This window comes from Crocuta crocuta, unplaced genomic scaffold (genome assembly GCF_008692635.1).
Source record: "Crocuta crocuta isolate KB4526 unplaced genomic scaffold, BGI_CrCroc_1.0 scaffold113, whole genome shotgun sequence".
In the NCBI taxonomy this organism is placed as follows: Eukaryota; Metazoa; Chordata; class Mammalia; order Carnivora; family Hyaenidae; genus Crocuta; species Crocuta crocuta.
The window spans coordinates 2,026,625-2,045,112 of NW_027530368.1; the positions used below are offsets into that span (position 1 = coordinate 2,026,625).

At 36.0% G+C, this 18,488-nt stretch overlaps 1 protein-coding gene across 2 annotated transcripts in view; it reads right to left on the bottom strand.

The window, feature by feature from the left end:
- The window catches only part of ALMS1 (ALMS1 centrosome and basal body associated protein), a 193,603-nt gene that overhangs the window by 72,091 nt on the left and 103,024 nt on the right, over nucleotides 1–18,488 (bottom strand). For both annotated transcript variants that reach the window (XM_077766284.1, XM_077766283.1), the window contains exons 10-11: nucleotides 10,923–11,164; nucleotides 6,074–6,199 (exon numbers count right to left, since the gene is read on the bottom strand). In XM_077766284.1, coding sequence (XP_077622410.1) covers nucleotides 6,074–6,199; nucleotides 10,923–11,164 — 368 coding nt within the window. The remainder of the gene's footprint in view (nucleotides 1–6,073; nucleotides 6,200–10,922; nucleotides 11,165–18,488) is intronic.

Genomic DNA, 18,488 nt, shown 5'->3' on the forward strand with positions numbered 1-18,488 from the left:
CTGAACAAATTCTATAAAATCTATTGAGGTTTCTACTCAACTAGCTTAGTGGTCAGTTAATGCCTAGACAGAGATATCCTCAAACATCTATTACCAGTAAATGTGGGAGATTTACAGAGGGATTCTGTGTGCATGTCAGGGCATATCTTCAATTTTGAGCTAGGCAGCTGTCAACTCTGCCTTAGCCTTCCTTTTCTTCTTGAGGAGTTGGAAATAAAGGGTAGGGTCTTTTCAGGTCTTTCCTGAGAATATACACAGACCTATACACATGAACACTCTTCCAGAGTCCCAAGAATGTCAAAGCTTTTAAACACCTATGGGCGTCTTATCCTTGGTTTTCACATTTACGGTTTTGGTTGGTCTATTGTTTGTCTCCATTGTTATCTATCGCCTCAGACATTATAACATTAAAACACTTGCCTATAAATGTTCTTGCATGCCAAACATGCATGTGCACATGCATGTGCATGCGCAGGCGCGCACGTACACACACACACACACACACACACAGGCTTTTTACACTGAATGAATAGCTCTGAATGAGATTAAATAAAGACAAGTCTATTGAATGACAAATCAAATACTGATAATTCTTTGGGAATAAGTTTTGAAACGGATGTAGCTTTGTTCTATTCCCTCTAGTCCTGGGAAAGCAGGCTGATATTTTTCAAGGTTACTACTGAACTCAGTCTGGAGGTGAGACTAGGGCAAGTTAAATGCCACAAATCTTACTGTTCTTATTGAGATTCAGCCATTTCTCTTGAATAAGTGTTCATTGGGTTGCTATAAGCCTTTAGTTAATTTACAGAGTTTTGGAAAAGTTTTCTGAAAAAGTTTGCCAATTTTTTTGTTGCTTTTATCAAGGGACAAATTCTTAGGTCTTTACCATTTTCCTTGCTGTAATGCCCCCACTTTCTTTAAAAGGTTCCAACCAGTTCTCTCCCCATGGCTTTTTGCTCTTATTGACCATGATTATTAATAATAAGTATTTGAATGTTTATAATGAGCACCAGTATAAGGTGTAAAATCACTTACCAAAAAAGATGGGTCTCTGAGCTTATTATCTAATTTAAACAGAATCCTGTTCTACTTAAGAATCTTAAGAATGTTACTGAGCATAAGTAAATGCCTAACATCTATCTTTGGGGGGTTGTTACCTTTGTCTTATTTATATTTTATGGATTTTATTAATACAAATATTTATTCATTCTCAGTTGAGGAAAAATCTATTTGGCCCACATGTTTGCTACTAATGGTGTATGACCTCCCCTTGGCCCCAAACGCTAAGTGGATCCTTCTCATATCTACTGGTGCATGATATATTTATTGACAACAGCTATTAGAACAATTCCCAGGCTTCCATCCTAGAGTAGCTCTACTGGTTTAAGAAAGGATTTTCCTACTACCAACTCTGTCGCTCTGAGAACAGATGGAGAACATGAAAACTGCAATCTCAAGTATAATATGGTCATTAGATCTCCTGTTGTCTTATTGATATATTGGGTATTTTATTTACAGGGACAATATTTCTCAGGACATAATGTACCATCACTGAATTATTTTCTCCTCCCACCACTGTCCAATTTTTCTTAAAATTAAGGTCTCCAAATAGATGAGTTAGGAACATAAACAAATAGCAGGACACTATGGGTCTCAAAAAGTATTAAGACAGCAGATCAGATTTTTAATGGTACAGACATTCTGTCTCCTGACGTGGGGCCTGAAAGTGAAAGAGTGATCAAAGTTTTCCTATCCAATTGTTTTCTTTCTGATAGCCATTATGTGCCCGTATGTGTGTGTGTTTTCCATTAAGTGTGTTATTTTTTTTAAAGTTTGTATTCAAATTCCAGTTAATGTGCAGTGTAATACGAGTTTCAGTTTACAATATAGTGATTCAACACTTCCATATATCACCCAGTGCTCATCACAAGTGCATTCTTCATTCCCCCATCACCTATTCCCCCTCTGGTAACCATCAGTTTGTTCTCTATAGTTAAGAGTCTGTTTCTTGGTTTGCCTCTTTCTTCCCTTTGCTCATTTGTTTTGTTTCTTAAATTCCACATAAATGAAATCACGTATCATTTGTCTTTCTCTGACTTATTTTGCTTAGCATAATACTCTCTAGCTCCATCCATGTCATTTCAAATGACAAGATTCTTTCTCTTTTATAGCTGAGTAATGTTCCATTGTATGTATGTATATATATATATCCTCTTCTTTATCCATTCATCAGTTGATGGACACTTGGACTGTTTCCAAAATTTGGCTATTGTAGATAGTGCTGGTGTAGATAAACCATGATGCATATGCATGTATCACTTTGAATTAGTATTTTTGTATACTTTGGGTAGATATCCAGTACTGCAATTACTAGATCATAGAGTAGTTATTTTTCACTTTTTGAGGCACTTCCCTATGGTTTTCCAGAGTCACTACACCAGTTTGCATTCTCACCAAATGTGCACGAAGGTTCACCTTTCTCAACATCTTTGACAACACCTGCTGTTTCATGTGTTGTTGATTTTAGCTATTCTAGCAGGTGTGATGTGATCTCTCTTGTAGTTTTGATTTCCATTTCCCTGATGATCAATGACGTTGAGCATCTTTTCATGTGTCTGTTTGCAATCTGGATGTCAGACATGAAAAATGTCTAATTTATGTATTCTGCCCATTTTTATTTTTTAATTTTTGAGAGAGAGAGAGAATGTGAGTGGGGGAGGTATTCTGTCCATTTTTTAACTGGATTAGTCTTTATTAGGGTACTGAGTTTTAGAAGTTCTTTATATACTTTGGACCCTTTATCAGATGTCATTTGCAAATATCTTCTCCTATTCCATAGGTTGCCTTTTTTTGGTTGTTTCCTTCCTGTGAAGAAGTTTTTTATATTGATGAAGTCCCAATAGTTTATTTTTTATTTTGTTTTCCTTGTCTCAGGAGACATATCTAGAAAGAAAGTGCTATAGCTGAAGTCAAAGAAGTTGCTGCTTGTATTCTTGTCTAGGATTTTTATGGTTCAATAATCTATTTTGAATTTATTTTTGTGTATGGTGTAAGAAGGTGGTCCAGTTTCATTCTTTTGTCTGCTGTCCAGTTTTCACAACATCATTTGTTGAAAAGACTATCTTTTTTCCATTGGATATTCTTTCCTGCTTTGTCAAAGATTAACTGACCATATAATTATGGGTTCATTTCTGGGTTTTCTATTCTGTTCCATTGATCTATGTGTCTATTTTTGTGCTAGGACCATATTGTTTTGATTACTATCACTTTGTAATATAATTTAAAGTCTGGAAATGTGATGTCACCAGCTTTATTTTTTTTTTCAAGACTGCTTTGGCTATTCGGGGTCTTTTATGGTTCCATATAAATTTTAGGATGGTTTGTTCAAGCTTTGTGAAAACCGCTGGTATTTTCATAAGGATTGCATTAAATGTGTAGATTCTTTGGGTAGTATAGATATTTTAACAATATCTGTTCTTCTAATCGAGGGGCATGGAATGTCTTTCCACTTCTTTGTGTCATCTTTAATTTCTTTCATCAGTATTTTATATTTTTCAGAGTACAGGTCTTTCATCTCTTTGGTTAGGTTTATTCCTAGGTATCCTATCATTTTTTGTGCAACTGTAAATGAGACTGATTCCTTAATTTCTTTCTGCTGCTTAATTATTGGTGTATAGAAATGCAGCAGATTTCTGTATGTTAATTTTGTATCCTGTAACCTTACTGAATTCATTTATCAGTTCTAGCAGTTTTTTGGTGGCGTCTTTTGGGTTTTCTGTATATAGTATCACATCATCTGCAAATAGTGAAAGTTTTCCTTCTTCCCTGGTGATCTGGATGCCTTTTATTTCTTTTAGTTGTCTGACGGTGTGGCTAGGACTTCCAGTAGTATGTTGAATGTAAGTGGTGAGAGTGGACAACCCTGTCTTATTCCTAACCCTAGAGGAATAAGGGTTTTTATTTATTTTTTAAAATATTTATTTTTTTATGATTGTTTTTCATTTTAGAAAGAGAGTGCACGAGCAGGGGAGAAGGACGGGGGAGGGGGTATAGAGAGAATCTAAAGCAGGCTCCATGCTCAGCACATAGCCTGATGCAGGATTCAGTCCCACTTCTCTGGGATCATTACCCAAGCTGAAATCAAGAGTGAAATCCTAAACTGACTGAGCCACCCAGGTGTCCCAAGTGTCATGGCCGGCATACAGTGGAAATTTCTTCCAGCTTCTGGTTATAGGCTTAATGATTAATCGTCGTAACATTTGGTAATATGAGCATTTTTGTTGGTCTTTTTTTTTCAGTAGCATCATAGTGGGAAATTAGAAGCAGTTATACCAGTTTGCTTTAACTTAGTTACCATTAGATATTTGTTTAGTCCTCTTAAAGTTGACCAAAAAATACGGCTAAGACTAGGGAAAATTTGTCATGTATAATTCCTACACATATAAAGATGTCTATTGACAAATTATGAAAAAAAAATTTGTATCTAATCTGAACCAAGTCATCTTAAAATGTTATCCCATTAATACAAACCCTACACCACACCAACTCAGTATCCTTTTTAAAAATTTTTTAATGTTTATTTATTTTTGAGACAGAGTGTGCGCAAGGGAGGGGTAGAGAGAGAGGGAGGTACAGAATCTGAAACAGGCTCCAGGCTCTGGGCTGTCAGCACAGAACCCGATGCGGGGCTCGAACCCACAAACCATGAGATCATGACCTGAGCCGAAGTCGGATGCTTAACCAACTGAGCTACCCAGGCACCCCATTATCCTTATCTTAAAATTCCCAGCGGAAATATTTATTGAGTTCCTGTATGGGGTGCTACTCATCTTCTAAATCTGCAGTTTGCCTGTGGTGATCTCATAGGGGTGCTGTGGGATATTTAAAAACTCTACTGAAACAACATTGATAACTGATATCTAGTGACACTACATAAACTACTAGCTCAAAGTACTTTAAATTTTCAATGTTAGGGGTGTCTGAGTGGCTCAGTTGGTTAAGCATCTGCCTCCTAATTTTGGATCAGGTCACGATCTCACAGTTCGTGGGTTTGAGCCCCGCATCGGGCTTTACACTGGTACTGTGGAGCCTGTATGGGATTTTTTCTTTCTCTCCCTCTTTCTCTGCCCCTCCCCTGCTCATGCGCTCTCTCTCTCTCTCTCTCTCTCTCTCAAAACAAATAAACATTTTTAAAAAGTTTTAAATTTCAATATTAGAAAATGTAATATTCTTTTCAATGTTTTTATCTTTGCAAAGCTAGATTTTTGAGTTTCTTTAGTACAAGCAGCAAATAACTGTAATTGTGTCCAATTTCATATCAAGGTTTGAGAGCTATACAAATAGCTGCACCTATCTCATTAGTAAATGACTGTGGTTATGTATCAACAAAGTAAGATACTTTCTTTCAAAACCCAAAACCAAAAGGAAATACCTAATATTTTTATTAAGTTGCTAGATCAAAACAGTAAATATTTATGTCCTAATAAACTTATAGCTGTTTGAAAAGATACTTCTTGTATTGAGATGCATTCCATATAAGAATGAGAAAAAAATATCACCAAAACACGAAAGGCACTGAGAACAGAGAAAACTTGGAAACTTGTCTGAGTCTACTAAACCAAACAAACAATTATCCATACAATTTTCTTCATTAAATACAGCTTGCCAAATAACTTATTTACTTTTTTTTTTTAACATTTATTAATTCTGAGAGAGAGAGAGAGAGAGAGAAGAGAGAGACAGAGCACAAGCAAGGGAGGGGCAGAGAGAGAGGGAGGCACAGAATCTGAAGCAGGCTCTAGGCTCTGAGCTGTCAGCACAGAGCCTGATGCAGGTCTCAAACTCTCAAACCATGAGATCATGACCTGAGCCGAAGTCAGTCATTTAACCGACTGAGCCACCCAGATGCCCCAAATAACTTACTTTTCTGAACCAGAGACTGACTGATGAAAAGCTCTATATTCGATTAAACGATTAAATATCATTGAGCTTTCACATGTTATTCCAGAATTAACCAGCTAAATCACAAATACAATTTCAAAAAATGAAAATTTGAATAATTTATGCAGATTACCTGAGTGAGAACTCTCAATGGTGGTATCTGATGTGGCATCCAGAGATGAAGGAATTTTTCCTAATTGTGGAACATAGTACATCCTGGTACTACCAGGAGGCTTATATGGCAACAGTGAAGGCTGAGCTAAGGAGATAAAGATGAGAACAATTAATAAGAACATTTATTAAAATTCATTGAACAAACATTGAGTGGCTTTAATGTGCCATGCAGTGTACAAGATTTTTGGGATATATCAGAGCACCTGGCTGGCTCAGTCGGAAGAGTGTGAAACTCTTGATCTTGGGGTTGTAAGTTTGAGCTCCATACTAGGTGCAGAGATGACTTAAATAAATAAACTTTAGGAGTGCCTGGGTGGCTCGGTTGGTTGAGTGGGCAATTCTTGATTTTGGCTCAGATCATGATCCCAGGGTCATAGGATCAAGTCTCACATTGGGCTCCATGCAGAGCATGCAGCCTGCTTAAGATTCTCTCTCTCTTCCACCCATACCCTCCCCACCGCTTGTGCTCTCTCTCTTTAAAAATAAATAGCTAAACAAGCAGACAAATAAATAAACTTTAAAAAAAGGATTCTTGGGATATATGAACTAAAAAAAAATCTGTCTTCAAGAAAAGCTAGCATTCTAAAGGAAGGAGATATACAGTAATGAATTAACATATTAAATAATTATTTAATATTTTAATAAATTATGTTACAAGAAAAAGGCAATTAGAAAATGCTGACGGTTATTAGTAGGACTACTGGGGAAACCAGGGCAAGACGCAGTTTAAATACGGTGGTAGGGGTAGGTTTCACTGAGAGGAGTCTTTTAGCAATCTAGTCCATGTACAGATGGCTCTAACTAAAAACCACTTGATCTTATACTGAATCCTAAATTATTACTGGTCTTATGGTCTTATTCTGTCCCCCAGAGTCATAGAAAATAAGTCTAATTCACTTCTATGTGAAAGATCTTCAAAATAAAGTTTCTTTTTTTCAAAATAAGTTTCTATTATAGAAATATAAATTCCCAATTTTAAGAAAATACATAAAAATTGGTATAGTTTTGGTTGTTGTTAGTTAATTTTAGCAATTTGGTGGGGCATGCAGTGGCACATCATTATGGTAAACATTTCCATTTCCCCAGTAATTACGTCTAGAATCTTTTCATGTGTTTATTGCCATAAAATATAAAATAGTAGGAATAATAGTGAGTTTATTAGCACAGTCACTGTACACATTAGTGTAAAAATCACAATTGTATTTCTATACACCAGCAAAACCATATAGGAGAAAATACTATATACAGTGTCATGAAACAAAAATATGACATCAAATATCTAGTGAATAAATATGTAAATAAAGAAGGATTTTTTCACTTAAAACTGTAAAATACTGATGAGTAAAATTAAAAACAACAGATGAATGGATATATGAATTAAATTAGTCAATAATGCTTATGAATTGCCTATGAATTAAAATAGTCAATAATGTAGACATGCTAATTACCTCCAATTCAATATATTTAACACATTTTTTAAAAAAGTAAATACATAAAAGTAAAAAAGACAAAGTCCTACCACTCAGAGATAACTATTATTACCATTTTAATCTACTTCCTATGTGTCCTTTCTCTGTTTTATGTGTTTACACAGTTGTTTGCATACAGTATGCAAAATTTGGAATTCAGTGTTTCTACTCAGCATTTATAATAAAACATTAATTTTATTTCCTGCCTTTACATTTTAAATGGCTATACCACAAATTAAATGTATGTATCCTTTCTCCTAATGCTGAAAATTTAAGCTGAGTTAAATTTTCAATTATAAAGAATTCTGTGAATAAAGGTTTTCCTGTTTATTGCAAACCCATTTCTCCCCTGCTACCCCGTATCAGCTAACTTCTCTCATTATAGAGTGAAACGTTATACCATTTATAAAGTTTGTTTTTAAAAACACTAATTACAAAAATGTTTTCTAAATTATCTGTGCCAATGTAATAATTTGATTACTGTAGAGGAGATTTAGTTTTCTTTATACCTGCTTTTGTTTCTCTGAAGTCAAGCAATGTATAGAGAAGGGAAAAATTTAAACAGCAGGAAAATTATGCTGTAGCCTTCACTTCTATCTGGTCATTGCTGTTTTAATTCTTGTCAGAATACTGATTTATTAATTTTCTTTATTTAATTTTCTTCCTCTACCAGTGTATACAAAGTTTGGTAGTAGTGGTTAAAGTTCTATTTAGTTGAAAGGCTGCAAAAAACAATTGGGCAGAATTACAATGGACCCAGAGCAAACATGGCTCTCATGTGGAGATGGAAAATTCTGAGGCCAATAAATGTCTTTTCAAAATTCGTGACAATTTTATTATCAACTGTTGTTGATAATTTTATTATCCCAACTGTTGTTGGGATGCAACAGTGTTAAGGTTACTTTGTGCTACCTGCCTAGAAGGGAAGAAGTGACTACACACCAAATAATGGTTGCTGTTGGGAAAGAATAAAGACTGGGTAAGAGTAAAGAAGAAAGTTCAACTATAAAATAAATTTCTTCAAAAAATTTGAAAATAGAACCAAATATAGACATATAGTATATTATACTGAATTTTTAAATTCAAAATAGTGACCACATAGTCATTGTTTAACATACGATTCTTTGAAATTTAAAATGTTTTCAAACCAAAAACCCCCACAAAATTTTACTTCTAAATCCACAGTATCAAACGTAATATTCTACTAGTAAACCAATAATATTAATTTTTTAAAGGAATCCTTCCAGGTCCTGTATACAAAGGTAAAACCATAAATTATGGTCTCTGTATAAATGGATGCATTTGATGGGAGCACAGGTTTAAAACACACTTTCACAGTTGGGTCTCCCTTCTTGTGCTTTTGCCACCACCATGAGAACAGCATAACCCAAGGTACCTATTGTCCCATTAGTCTGGATTTCTGAACAAGGCATATGGAACAGAACCAAACCATTTCTTTAGTCTGAAACCAAACTCCAATTGACCCACAAAGCCCATGAGTGATAAAAGCAAATGTTTGTTGTGATAAAGCACTGAGATTTTTTGAGGTTGTTTAACAGCATCACTGTAGCAGCTGGTAACTGATATAAAGATGTTCTTTGTGATATTTATTAAACTATAGATTTTGGGAGCATATTTTTTTAAACAAAAATGTGTAAGTATAATCCTCTTAACATATAAACGTATTTGTTTAAATTAAATTCAGTGAAAGTTAAATGCTGAACCAAGAAATTTTCTTTATATATTTAGGTATATCCCATCTTTATCTACAGATGGATAACCTTTTTGCATAAGGTTTCAAAAATTTTAAATAATATTTTGAGTAGACCTGTGCTAACTATTAAATACTTTAAAATGAGTAACTTCAAGATCCCACTCTCATCTGAGAGAAGAACGGAAACTTAATTGTTAATTTTCCTGTTATTGGTTTGAAAAAAAAAAGACACTAATTTGAATGCTATACACTATAAGCACTAATTAAATATCACTGTGACAACAGCAATATGAACACTCTAAATGCAGATCTTGCAGAGACTGCGAGTTGTTCATCAAAATCCACTCCACATCCTGAAAAATACAGCTGTAACTATTCCTAGCTAAGAGAAAATGATCTGAGCCACTTCTAGGCCTAGCAAATGTGCTTCTCTCTCTCTCTTTTTTTCAAGTTTATTTATTTATTGTGAAAGAGAAAGAGAGTGGAGGAGGGGCAGAGAAAGAGGGAGTAAGAGAATCCAAGCAGGCTCCATGCTGTCAGTGCAGAGACTAACAGAAGGCTTGAACCCACACACCGTTAAGAGCATGACCTGAGCCAAAATCGAGTTGGATGGTCAACCAACTGAGCCATGCAGGTGCCTCCACATGTGCTTCTCTATGCTTCTTCTGTCCCTTCTAGCTGACTGTGGTGGGTAATTGTGGGTTCTGTGTTTTAATGATTTTTTTTTCTTTTTTCTGAGAGAGAGACAGACAGACAGACAGACAGACAGACAGCGTGAGCAGGGGAGGGTCAGAGAGAGATACAGAATCTGAAGCAGCCTCCAGGCTCTGAACTAGCTTTCAGCACAGAGCCTGACGCAGGGCTTGAACCCACGAACCGTGAGATCATGACCTGAACCGAAGTTGGACGCTACACCAACTGAGCCACCCCGAGTTCCGTGTTTTAAAGACAGCAGAACCACAGTCAACCTGGGTCCTTGGTCATTATTTAATAAGCAAGAAACAGACTGGTATTGTATTTGTACTATTATATATTTTTGTATCTATTTAACATTGTATTATATGTAACTTTTAATATAATACAAAATGCCAATAATTCACCTGCCAGCCTGAAACTATACTTCCATAGTTTTTAAGTTTTTATGAACTACCTGCATTATTAGAAGTATCATGAGATAAAAATATGGTAATCACAAACTGCATGAGTTCCACATAAGTTGTTTATTTTTTTTTTTAAGTTTATTTATTTTGGGGGGGGAGGGGCAGAGAGAGAGGGAGAGAGAGAATCCCAAGCCAGGTCTTCACTGCCACACAGAGCCCAATACCAGGCTCGAACTCAACCATGAGATCATGACCTGAACTGATAGAGAGAGTCGGAAACTTTACCAACTGGGCCACCCAGGCACCCTAAGTTCCACAGAAGTTGTAACTCCACTAGAAATTAAGGCAAAAACATAATCACATTCTCTTCATAGCCATGTAAAGGGTGGATAGAATCATGTGGATCATAATTATATGTAAAATGAAAATTAGGTTTTCTGACTAGAAAGACCCCTTCACAAATTCCCGAGATCACTGCATATAAAAGTTGGTACTGTGACCTAAAATGTAATCACATTCTCTTACCATCTGTGACACGAGGATAAGGAATCTGTTGGACTGAAGATGAGGAAACAAACTTGGCAGGAACCTTGTCTAACTTCTGGGTACTGGGCTCTGGAAATTCAAATCCACGATCTTCAGGATTAATAAAAATTTCAGATGAAAATAGGGTTTTTCCTGGACTTTCTGTTGTTATCTGAGTGACTGCATCAGATGATAGTTTTCCAGAAAAGGGAGAAAATGGGGTCTTAATCTCCTCTGATGGTCTGAACAAAAAAGAGAAAAGACACAACAGGTCATATCCATGGCTTATCAAATACTGTAATCTCTTTCCAAAGGTGGCTAAGGAATATTTTGTGGAGATAAATCAACCTCAAATGGTTATTTCTACAGTACTCTCTGCCATCTTAAATACTAGAAATTACTAGAAGTCCACCATAAATTAAATGCATAGAGGGTATAAAAATGAACAAGAAATAATGACTTACATCAAGAAGTTTATATGTCAGTGGGGGCACCAGAGATTTTCAAAATTGTAATTATGTATTATGATTTTAGAGAATTAATATTAAAAGAGAATAAAGAAATTATTGAATAAATGAAAAATGAAAGGAGATAAATCTTATTTACAGAATTCCAAATAATATATGCAGATACCTCCCCATCCAAGGAGGTGAAAATTAATCTCTCCCTTTTCCCTTGAGTATGGGCTGGATTAAGCAACTGGATTCCAAAGAACAGAATTATAAAAAGGGATAAATAGTAACTTTATAGTGTGGAAACCTAGCCAACACCATGGTGATGAAGGTTCATATCACCAATGTTGTCATGTAGATGTCACATTCTCTCTGCTATGATGTGAAATGATGGGTATTTCCTTTTTCTGGTATTCTTTGTCAAAACCCCTAATTCCAGTCTAATAATGCGAAAAACATGTCAATCCCAGGCTGACGGACGTTCTTGAAAGTATCTAACCAATATTCCTCAAAACTGTCAAAATCATGAAAAAAAGGAAGGAATGAGAAACTGTCATTGAAAAGAGAAGACTAAAGAGACATGACAACTATCTAAAGGGAACTGTAACTGCTGCACAGTTTCCTGGAACCAAAAAAAAGGGTCATTAATGGAAAAAATGTGAAATATAAATGAAGTTGGGAGTGTAGTTAACGGTAACATACAAATGTTGCCTTCTTAATTTTAACAAATGTTCATTATGGTAATCTAGAATGCTAATAGGAAAAGCTGGCAGATGGGTATAGGGAACTCGATTATGTCTCTATCTTTTCTGTAGATCTAAAGTACTTTTATTTATTTTTTAATGTTTATTTATTTTTGAGAGAGAGAGACAGAGTGTAAGCAAGTGAGGGTCAGAGAGAGAGGGAGACTCAGAATCTGAAGCAGTCCCCAGACTCCAAGCTATCAGCACAGAGACTGACATGGGGCTTGAACCCCCGAACTGTGAGATCATGACCTGAGCTGAAGTTGACGTTTAACAGACTGAGCCACCCAGGCACCCCCTAAAATACTTTTAGATCAAGGGGCACATGGGTGGCTCAGTCTGGTAGGCATCCGACTCTTGATTTCAGCTCAGGTCATGATCTCACAGTTCCTGAGATGCAGCCCTGCATTAGCTTTGCACTGATAGTGCAGAACCTGCTTGGGATTCTATCTCCCTCTCCTTCTGCCCCTCCCCCACTCATGCTTTCTCTCATTCTCAAAAGAAATAAAGTTTAAAAAAAAAAAACAAAAAATAAAATTACTCAAAGATAAAGTTATTCTTAAAAAATAGAATAATAATGTATTATTAACATTATATTAAGTAGAGGAATAATGTTTTATAAAACAGAAGAACCCTTGAATTTCTACCCTTTGCCTACTATTCACTAATTGAAGTGGAAAATTATGAGAAAAGAAAATAATGACCCAATCATCTTTATGAATATGCAAGCAAGAATCCTAAGTAAAATATTAGAAAACCAAATGCTTTATGTATGCAAATTCATACCAAGATGGTTTAGTCCAGGAATGTAAGGCGAGTTAGTGCTCAAAAATCAATCAATAGGACTCACCACAACAATAAAATAAAGGAGAAAATGAAATGTTTATGACACATAAATACAGTCAAAGCATTTGATAAAACTCAAGAATTATGTATGATAAAAACTCATAGCAAAGACAAACCACAAAAAACTTAAGAGCAACCATCCTATTTATAGCGAAACACAGAAAATGTTCACTGTGAGATTAGGAACAAAATAAAGATGCCAAATCTCACCATTTCTGTTCATCTTTAGTAAAGGTCATAAATGGCATTAGTAGTAAGTCAGGAGAAAGAAAGGAGATATACAAAAATAAGAAAAGAAGAAATAATACTCTCAATGTTCATATCTGATATAATCAGGTATACAGAAAACCTAAAACAATCTAAATGTAACTCATTAAAATATAAATAAGTTTTTAGAAAAGTTGCCAGATAGGAGATAGAAATTTTTAAAAATTCATTACATTTTTTGATATCAAAAAGTTATAAAATTAAAAGCTAAAAAATATGCCATCTGTATTATGATCACAAATATCAAATGCCTACTAGTATAATGAAAAATGTAAGACCTCTAAGTAGGAAGCTATTAATTAGAGAAATTAAAGGTAATCTAAATAGGACTTCCATTTCCAGGTAGAATACAGTACACAGCCACAGACCATCTTTCCCTTTGCAACAAGCAAATAAAATTGAATAAATTATCAAAACCATAGATAAAAGATACCAGAGAGCTACAGAAGCAATCAGGAAACAATAATCTAATGTGCTAGAGAGGGGATTTTGGAGATTGTGGACAGGGACTGAGTGTAGGCAGACATACTCCCCTGGGAAAGAGAAATCACCAGAGCTTTTGAAGAACCCATGGGCTACCATGATGGAGTGAAATCTAGCAGAATACCAAGCCAATTTCCCCAACAGGATATTTTCTTAGTATCAGGATGGTACAGGAGAATGGATAATTGAGTCAGAGAAGCAGAGTAAATTCTCCTTCGTAGTCATGGCATTAATAACCAACCAAGTCCCACTAGACAGAGGGGTCTTTAACAAACATTAGGTCTCTTCCTTAAGACATTTGCCAGATTTTGAACCTGAATAAGGCAGGAAGCTAAATAACTACTGTCTGAGTGAGAGAACATTCAAAGCTGAGGACACATTCCAGGCTCAAGAGGAAAAAACCAGAACTGCCATCCCCAAGAAGGAGGCTGAGCCAGAAAAAGTAAAATCACTTGCAATGCTTGGGTTCTTATGAGACAAATTTCCATTAAGAAAGTGTAACTACTGAGGCAGCTGCGTGGTTCAGTTGGTTGGGTGTCCAACTTCAGCTTAGGTCATGATCTTGCAGTTCACGAGTTCGAGCCCCACGTTGGGCTCTGTGCTGAAAGCTCAGAGCCTGGAGCCTGCCTTGGATTCTGTGTCTCCCTTTCTCTTTGCCTCTCTCCCATTCATGCTCTGTCTGTCTCTCTCTCGAAAATAATATACGAAAATAAATAAACATTAAAAAATATAAAAAAGAAAGTTTAACTACAACATAGCTGGGATCCCCTTACATTTGCCATATTCTGATCTGTAAGGGCTGGGAGTCTAAAGAGAAGAACTCAAACATATGAGACACCTAAATTGAGTTTCTTGCTGTATTTACTTACTGAAGAATCAAAGATCTGTAAGGATGAAAGCAAAAATCAAGGAAGGCCACAAATCAGGAAAAATCAAATGTCAACTACAGCTCCATCCCACTACTAACTCAGTAAAATTCTTGACATAACTGAAGTGATCAGCCATTATATGATTAACAGAAAAGAGGACAAAACCTCTTGGTGGAAAGTAACACCATCTTCAGTCCTTACAATGTTTTAAATCACAATATCTAGTACATAATCAAAAATTACAGAATCTGTCAAGCAGAAAAAAAGTTACTAAAAATTGAGAGGAAAAGCCAGAAAACCATATTTACAAAGGATTCAGATACTGGAATTAGTGCAGAAAGGACTTTAAAATGATTGTGAGTATATTAAGAGATCAAAATATGGGAGATTAAATAAATAAAAAATAGGAATCTCAACAGAAAATCAGAATCTAATTTTTAGAATCAAATGAAGACAAAAAAGGGGCACCTGAGTGGCTCAGTCAGTTAAGTGTCTGACTTCAACTCAGGGCATGATCTTGATGTCTGTGGGTTCGAGCCCCACATCAGGTTCTGTGCTGACAGCTCAGAGCCTGGAGCCTACTTTGGATTCTGCGTCTCCCTCTCTGCTCCTCCCTTACTCTTTCTCTCAATAATAAAGATTAAAAAAAGAAGAAGAAGAAAAGAAAACAAAAGACAGAACAGATTCCCATCAAACCTCAGGAAATACTAAAAAATTTTTTTATGCTCAAATAAAACAATCCAACATAGTACAGAACTACAGGAAAGAATGAAGGTGCTTAAAGTCTCTGTGTGTATATGTGTATAATATATACAAGTACATATACACACATACATATGCAGCTTTTCATATACACTTCTATGTTCTATATTTCATATACATGAAATGGAATAAACAAGAAACAAAAATGTCCTATGGTAATTTAAAAAAATGTAGAAAAGAAATGTAAGCTAGAACTGATACATGGATTCAGCAAAATCACAAGCTATAAAATCAACACACACAAATTGGTTGCATTTCTAGACAACAATAATAAAGCATCAGGAAAGGAAATCAAGGAACCAATCCCATTTATAATTATGCTAAAAACTGTAGGATGCCTATGAATAAACCAAAGAGGTAAAAATCTGTAATCTGAAAACTACTTACTTGAGAAAGAAATTCAAGAGGACACAAAGAAATGGAAAAACATTCCATGCTCATAGACTGGAAGAACACATATTTTTAAAGTCTATATCACCCAAAGCAATCTACATATTTAATGCAATCTCTTATCAAATTACAGTATTTTTCACAGAGCTAGAACAAACAATCCTAAAATTTATATGGAACCAGAAAAGACCTCAAATAGCTAAAACAATCCCGAAAAAGCAAAGCAAAGCTGGAGACATCATACTTCCAGACGTCAAGCTGTATTACCAAGCTGTAGTCATTAAGACAGCAGGATGCACAAAACGAGATACATAGATCAATGGAATAGAACAGAAAACCAAGAAATGCTTCCTGCATGGAAGCAGGAAAGAATATCCAAGGGGAAAAAAAGACAATCCCTTCAACAAATGGTGCTGGGAAAACTGGATAGCAACATGCAGACGAATGAAACTGGACCACTTTCTTGCACTATACACAAAAATAAATTCAAAATGGATGAAAGACCTAAGTGTGAGACAGAAAACCATCAAAATCCTAGAGGATAACACAGGCAGCAACTTCTGACCTTGGCCTCAGCAACTTCTTATTAGAACATCACTGAAGGCAAAAGAAACAAAAGCAAATGTCAACTATTGGGACTTCATAAAGATAAAAAGCTTCTGCACAGCAAAGGAAATAATCAACAAAACTAAAAGGTAACTGATAGAATGGCAGGAGATATTTGCAATGACATATCTGATAAAAGGTTGATATCCAAAATCTATAAAGAACATCTCAAACTCAACAACCAAAGAACAACTAATCCAGTGAAGAAAAGGGCACAAGACATAAATAGATACTTTTCAAAAAAAACAAAACACACACAAAAAAAACCCATCCAGATGACTAACAGACACATGATAAGATACCCAACATCCCTCATCATAAGGGAAATACAAATCAAAACCATGGAGATAGCACCTCACACCTGTCAGAATGGCTAAAATTAAAAACACAAGAATAAGAGATGTTGGTGAGGATGCAGAGAAAGGGGAACCCTCTTGCACTGTTAGTGGGAATACGAACTGACATAGCCACTCTGGACAACAGTATGGAGGTGCCTTAAAAAGTTAAAAATAGAACTACCTTCTAATCCTGTATGCACTACTAGATATTTACCCACAGTATACAAAGATACAGATTCAAAGGGTTACATGCATCCCAATGTTTACAGCAGCATTATCAACAATAGTCAAACTAAGGAAAAAGCTCCACTGTCCATCGACTGATGATGGATAAAGACGATGTGGCATATATATACAATGGAATACTACTCCACCATAAAAAAGAATGAAATCTTGCCATTTGGAACATCATGGATGGAGACAGAGTTTATTATGCTAAGTGAAATAAGTCAGGTAGATAAAGGCAAATACTAATATAATTTCACTCATACATGGAATTGAAGAAAATAAAACAGATGAATATATGAGAAGGGGGGAAAAAGAGATTGGGGGAAACAAACCATAAGAGACTCTTAATGATAGAGAACTGAGGGTTGATTGAGGTAGGTGTGCAGGGGATGGGCTGGATGGGTGATGGGCATTAAGGAGGGTACTTGCTGTGATGAGCACTGGGTGTTATATGTAAGTGATGAATCACTGAAACCAATACTGCACTGTATTTAACTAAAATTTAAATAAAAACTTTTTAATTCTCCTCTTCCTTTTATCTTCTGATTCCTGAACAATTAAACTTTCCTGAACAATTAAATTTTAAAGCCATTAGATGGACAAAATAAGGTAGGCACCTATATGAGGTAAGGCAACAGCACCCCAGAGTAAGGTATTTCAACATTATCAGTGTGAGAAGAGTGCCCAGATTAAAGAGTAGCCTAACACAGGATATCATAAGCCAATCAAGGCAAGAAGAGAATCTCTGTGGAGGTGTAGCCTGGTATACAGTATCAGAGCCTGATCAGGATGAGGACAGTTTCTATGGACAGACAGATCCAGCTTGGCACATGGGATGATCCCAAACAGAAAGCCAGGTATCTCTAGGGTGGGGCAGCTTGACATAGAGTAGAAGGTCTGGAGCAGAGTACAGAAAATATCTTCATGGGGAGGCAGTTTGGATTGGGAAGTCAGATGCCCTACAGAAGAAGGGTGTCATCCAGGGATGGAAGGTGGTCCAGTTTGGTAGTCGGAGGTCAAGCAGAGTAAGGAAAGGTAGTCTGGCCAGGGTTATTAGAGCCAGGGTAAGGAGGGCATCTATACCTTGAGCCAGATCCTGAACAGAATAAAAACACCCAAGCAGAGAGGCCCATTGTGAGAAATCAAAAGCCTAACTAGGATGAGGAAGACACCCATGTGAAGAGGTAATCTAGCATGGGGAGTCAGAGTCTAAAGTGGGTACGAAAGGTATCTATATGAATGGGGTGAGCATTCTTATGGGGAGTGGGGCAGGAGTCAGAGACCAAATTGTGGGAAGGGGTATGCTGAGTGGTAGTCTAGCATAGAGTATCAAAGCCCAAGCAGGTTGAGAAGCACAACCACACAAAAAGGCAGTCTGAATGGAGGGTAGAATCCAAGTAGTGAGTCAGAATCCTGGCTGGGAAGAGGATGTAATGAGAGATGGGACATTAATTATATAATGGGGGACTGACCAAATAAATAAAGACATAAAACATATAAGAAGTGAGGTTTCTCACTAATAAGGATAAGGAAGTTACAAATACAGAAAGCAAAAAAAAGTAAAATGAAATTCATTTAGAGC